This window comes from Asparagus officinalis, chromosome 3 (genome assembly GCF_001876935.1).
Source record: "Asparagus officinalis chromosome 3, Aspof.V1, whole genome shotgun sequence".
Taxonomy (NCBI): domain Eukaryota; kingdom Viridiplantae; phylum Streptophyta; class Magnoliopsida; order Asparagales; family Asparagaceae; genus Asparagus; species Asparagus officinalis.
In genome coordinates this window covers 60,595,136-60,599,771 of record NC_033796.1, presented here as the reverse complement: position 1 = coordinate 60,599,771, position 4,636 = coordinate 60,595,136, and the positions used below count along the sequence as shown (strand labels likewise).

Here is a 4,636-nt window from a genome sequence, read left to right as displayed (position 1 = left end):
ATCCAAGGGATAAAATACAGTGCAAGCTCGTGGCGAAGACCGAGGTGTCAAGGGACGTGCGTTTGTTCCGCTTCGCGCTCCCGTCGTCCGACCAGGTACTCGGGCTCCCCGTTGGGAAGCACATTTTCGTCTGCGCCACCGTCGATAACAAGCTCTGCATGCGAGCCTACACGCCGACGAGCCCTGTCGACGCGGTCGGATACGTCGAGCTCCTCATCAAGGTCTACTTCAAAGGCGAGCATCCGAAATTCCCCAACGGCGGAGCAATGTCGCAGCATCTGGATTCACTGAGCGTCGGGTCCACTATCGATATTAAAGGCCCGTTGGGCCACATAGAGTACACGGGCCGAGGCAATTTCCTGGTCAAAGGAAAGCCCAAGTTCGCGAAGAAGATGGCGATGATCGCCGGAGGCTCAGGGATCACCCCGTTGTACCAGGTGATTCAGGCCGTGCTCGCCGACCGAGCCGAGGACCGAACAGAGATGTATTTGGTTTACGCGAACCGGACCGAGGACGACATACTGTTAAGAGAGGATCTCGATGCGTGGGCTAAAGAGTATCCCGAGCAGTTCAAAGTCTGGTACGTCATCGGAGAAGCCAAGCATCCAGAAGAGTGGAAGTACAGCTTGGGGTTTGTCTCTGAGGGGGTCTTGAGAGAGCATGTTCCGATCGGTGGGCCCGAGGACACGCTGGCCGCCGATGATCCAGTTTGCAGTGATGCCGAACTTGGAGAAGATGAACTACGATGTTAGTAACTCGGTGCTGCTGTTTTAGAGGAGGCCGTAATTAATTGCTAAGAGAGAGAATTACTGCTGTTGCTAGTGTGTATAAGATAAGATTATATTAAATAAATTGGTGAGATTAAAAACATGTTGGCAACAGGTGTGTATGTAATCTTTGGGGTTGGGTTTTGTTTATTCATGGAGTCTTTTGGTCGGAATCTTTGAAACGAGGGGCTCTCACGGTTGCAAGAATCTATGGACCAGGGACCAAATCGACAAGCCAACGGCTACCAACCAAAAGAAAAAAATAAACAAAAACAAAAAGAGAAGACGGAAAAACGAGTGAATTACATCATTCTGTTGACTATAGCGGCCTCCCAATCCCGTTGATGTACAACGCCCGCCGCTGATTTAAAAAGCGTAGGAAAATATCTAGCTAGCTTACCATGGAAAAGTTTTAGATACCTAGATGTTTTATATTCTAATATATTTTAGCAAATTAACAATCTGGCTTTACACTTTTCAAACCGGACCAAGATCCCTCCGATATCATCCTCCTCCAAGAAGAAAGTAATAAATGATTCACCTAAAAGAATCCTAATTAATTTTATTCCCTCCACATTCTATCAAAATGCAAAAGTTCTTTCATTGTAACTCTTTTCTTTCTACTATAATCGGCTGACTTGGGCTTCAAAGGGGCTATGGCTAGGATCCAAACCCTACAGTAAACCTATTATTATATTCTATTATATTGATTTTTTTGTCCAATAATTCCAATAAATCTTGAAATCCCAAAATCAGTGATAGCCTCAGCTTTTAATACCCGCTACGGTGCACCGTTTTAGCGCTTTTATTCAAACCTAAAAGATAAAAATAATTTCCCCCCAAGATGTCTTCTCCCATTTTTTTTGAAATTCCCTCTAAATAATTTTCCCCCTCAGATGTTTCTCCCTCTATATAATCCCAATATAGTACGATTATTACATATCCAAGTAATTTGCCATGTTGATCTTTGCATGTTGCATGTTACCTGATTGCTCATTTCCTAAATTTTTTTTACGATCCGCTCTGTTGAACTTGATCTACACGTTCTTAAACCCAAACACATCAATTTTGGGGTGAACCCTTAATGTTTTAACCATTCGTTGAGCCGTGCAAAAAGTTCTATTCATTCGAAATCGTTAAAATTACAGCGAGTGGATAAATGGTCAAAACACGACGGGTTCACCCTAAAATTGGTGTGTTTAGGTTTAAGAACGTGTATATCAAGTTCAACAAAGCGGATCGTAAAAAAAATTTAGGAAATGATATGATTCTAGGCTGCGTCCTTAGGTGGGAGCCTAGGGTGTCACCTTAGATTCAATTTTCCCTCATATATATTATATAGGTATATATATTATATTATTATATATATTTATATATATGAGAAAATAGGAGAAATTGGCACCAAGTTTGCTCCAAGCAACTGTGGTAAGTGATGTGACTAATCATGTTTACATCAACATTGAATTTGTGAAAGGTGTTAGGCTCAATCTCAATGGTGATGTATGGAACATGAATTAGGGTCACATACTATGCAAGTTGCTTTAAGCAACTTTGGTACGAATGTTATCCATGTCTCTCCTCTCTTCTCTCTCTCTTCTATTATAGATAGTATATATTATATATAATATATATATATAATATATATATATATATATATAGTATATATATTATATAGTATATATTTATATATTATATATATATATATATATATATATATATATATATCATATTATTATCTCATATATAGGAGAAGAGAAGGATGAGACGAGAGAGAGAGAAGAGATAAGTAATCAATGTGAATTGTGACTAAAATTCTGAAACATGATCAGAGCACCAACCAACACACAACTGTTGGCCTTCTTGTTTTGATGATGTTTAACAAATAATTTACTTCTAATGTTGTTTGTTTAGTGTTTTTATTTTCGTATTTATTCTAGGCAAACAACGAGTTGGAGGATGGATGTAATCGAGCATTCACAATCATATCCAATGGAGGATTGGATGGAATATGAGCTACAACGATGATATCCAAAGGAGGAGGAGGCATAATGATGAAGTAATGTTTAATCAAGAACAATAAACGCAATGAGAAGCTTCATCAACTCAAGCAATATCAAGACTCAAGAAATGTATTTCTTTGTGAGAGATATTTGCTATTTTTATTTTCTCTCTTGTGCTAGAATGTAGGCAAGTAGTTGTAGATTTTACTTGAAGCTATTGGGATATCACACACACGTTTTCATACTTATATTTTTGAGCGTTTTGACAAAATATTATTTTTTAAAAGTATGAGGACCTATTCAAAAAATTACTTTTCTAAACAGATTGTTTTTAGTGTTAAAAATAATTTACAAAGTTACGCAATTTTTAAAAGTCATTTCAGTATTTTTACAGATTTTTAAAGAGTCAAAACTGTTTTCTAAATGCTGTATCTGTTGTGTTAGTTCGCGGTCGACCATCACGGTCGACCGCGCCCTTGTTCTTGTCTTAGTAGCCAGCAGAGTCTTTCACAGTCGACCTCCACGATCGACCACCATGAGTCCAGAGACTTTCGCGGTCGACCGTGACGGTCGACCGTGACGGTCGACCGTCAGTCTGAAAAAATCCCACGGTCGACCGCCACGATCGACCGTCAATGTTTCTGGAAATTCGGTCGCCCGCCACGATCGACCGTCAATGTTTCTGGAAATTTTCTCGGTTTTGTAAGTGGCTCGCGGTCGACCGCAAAAATTTCACGGTCGACCGTCGTTCACCCCAACGGTCATTTTGGTACAGAATCAGATTTTTGATTCTTGGGCTTTTTGGTCTTTTCCTTTGGGGTTTTTTTTTGGCTGAGATTTTGGGAGGCTATATATACCCCATTGCTCTCATCTTTCATGATCAACCAAGAGTTTGTTTTAATTTTGGTTCAAGTTTGTTTTAAAAGAGTTTGTTTGTGAAGAAATTTTCACAAGAGCAAGTGGAGATCATCCTTTGGTGTTTGAGCATTCAATCTTCTCCCTCTCTCTTGTTATCTATAGAGAAGTTTTCTAAACTTAATTTCTAACTTTGTATTTACATTGTTTATTGATTATCATCTCTATAAGCTAGATTTTCATAATTAAGTTTAGTTCAATTTTGTTTTATTGAATCTCATTGTTACACACACCCATTTGAGCTTTTAGTATTTACATACATAGTATATTGGGGTCGTGAGAGATTGTAACAATTGAGCTGTGCTTAATTGAGTTCTCATTCATATTAGAGAACATTTTATTGTAGTTACATTGTTAGTGTTGTAAAGTTTTCGGTGAGCTAGAAAACCAAGTGTGAGGAGTGAACGTTGATCGGTGACCATTAAAAACCGACATTGTGAGTGATTGTGAACGTTGATCGGTGAACGTTGAAAACCGACATTGTGAGGTGTAAACGTTATTCGGGTGAGTGTAGAAAACCCACTTGTGATAGTGGATTTCTCCCCGGGAGTGGGGAGCGGAGACGTAGGACAGAAGGTCCGAACTCCGTGAACATATCATTTGTTTGAGATTGCATTGGCGCACTTTTTTTGTTCATATCTTATATCGCCATTGTGTATTGCTCTTTGTTTATTTAACCCACTATCTAGGTTATATTTATTTCGCCCTTGCATTAGTTTCTATATCCTTGCATATATTTCATCATATACCTCTTTGTTAGGATATATCTCTTTATTCTTATTGTATATTCTTGCTCATATCATATTGTATATCTATCTTGCAAGAATAATATTTGAATTAGTTTTAGTTGGCATAAAATTAGATTAGATTAGCATAAAATCTTAATCACCCCCCCCCCCCCCCCCCGCCCCCCCCCCCCCCCTCTAGGGTCCAATAATTGGTACCAGAGCTTGG

General features: G+C 39.0%; 1 protein-coding gene across 1 annotated transcript in view; it reads left to right on the top strand.

Annotated features, from left to right (window-relative positions):
• The window catches only part of LOC109835182 (nitrate reductase [NADH]-like), a 3,518-nt gene extending 2,578 nt beyond the window's left edge, over positions 1-940 (top strand). The window contains 2 exon segments of the mRNA XM_020403169.1: positions 1-691; positions 693-940. The exon segment at positions 1-691 is cut by the window's left edge and continues 12 nt beyond it. Of these exon segments, the coding sequence (XP_020258758.1) occupies positions 1-691; positions 693-774 (773 nt within the window). The 3' untranslated portion in view covers positions 775-940.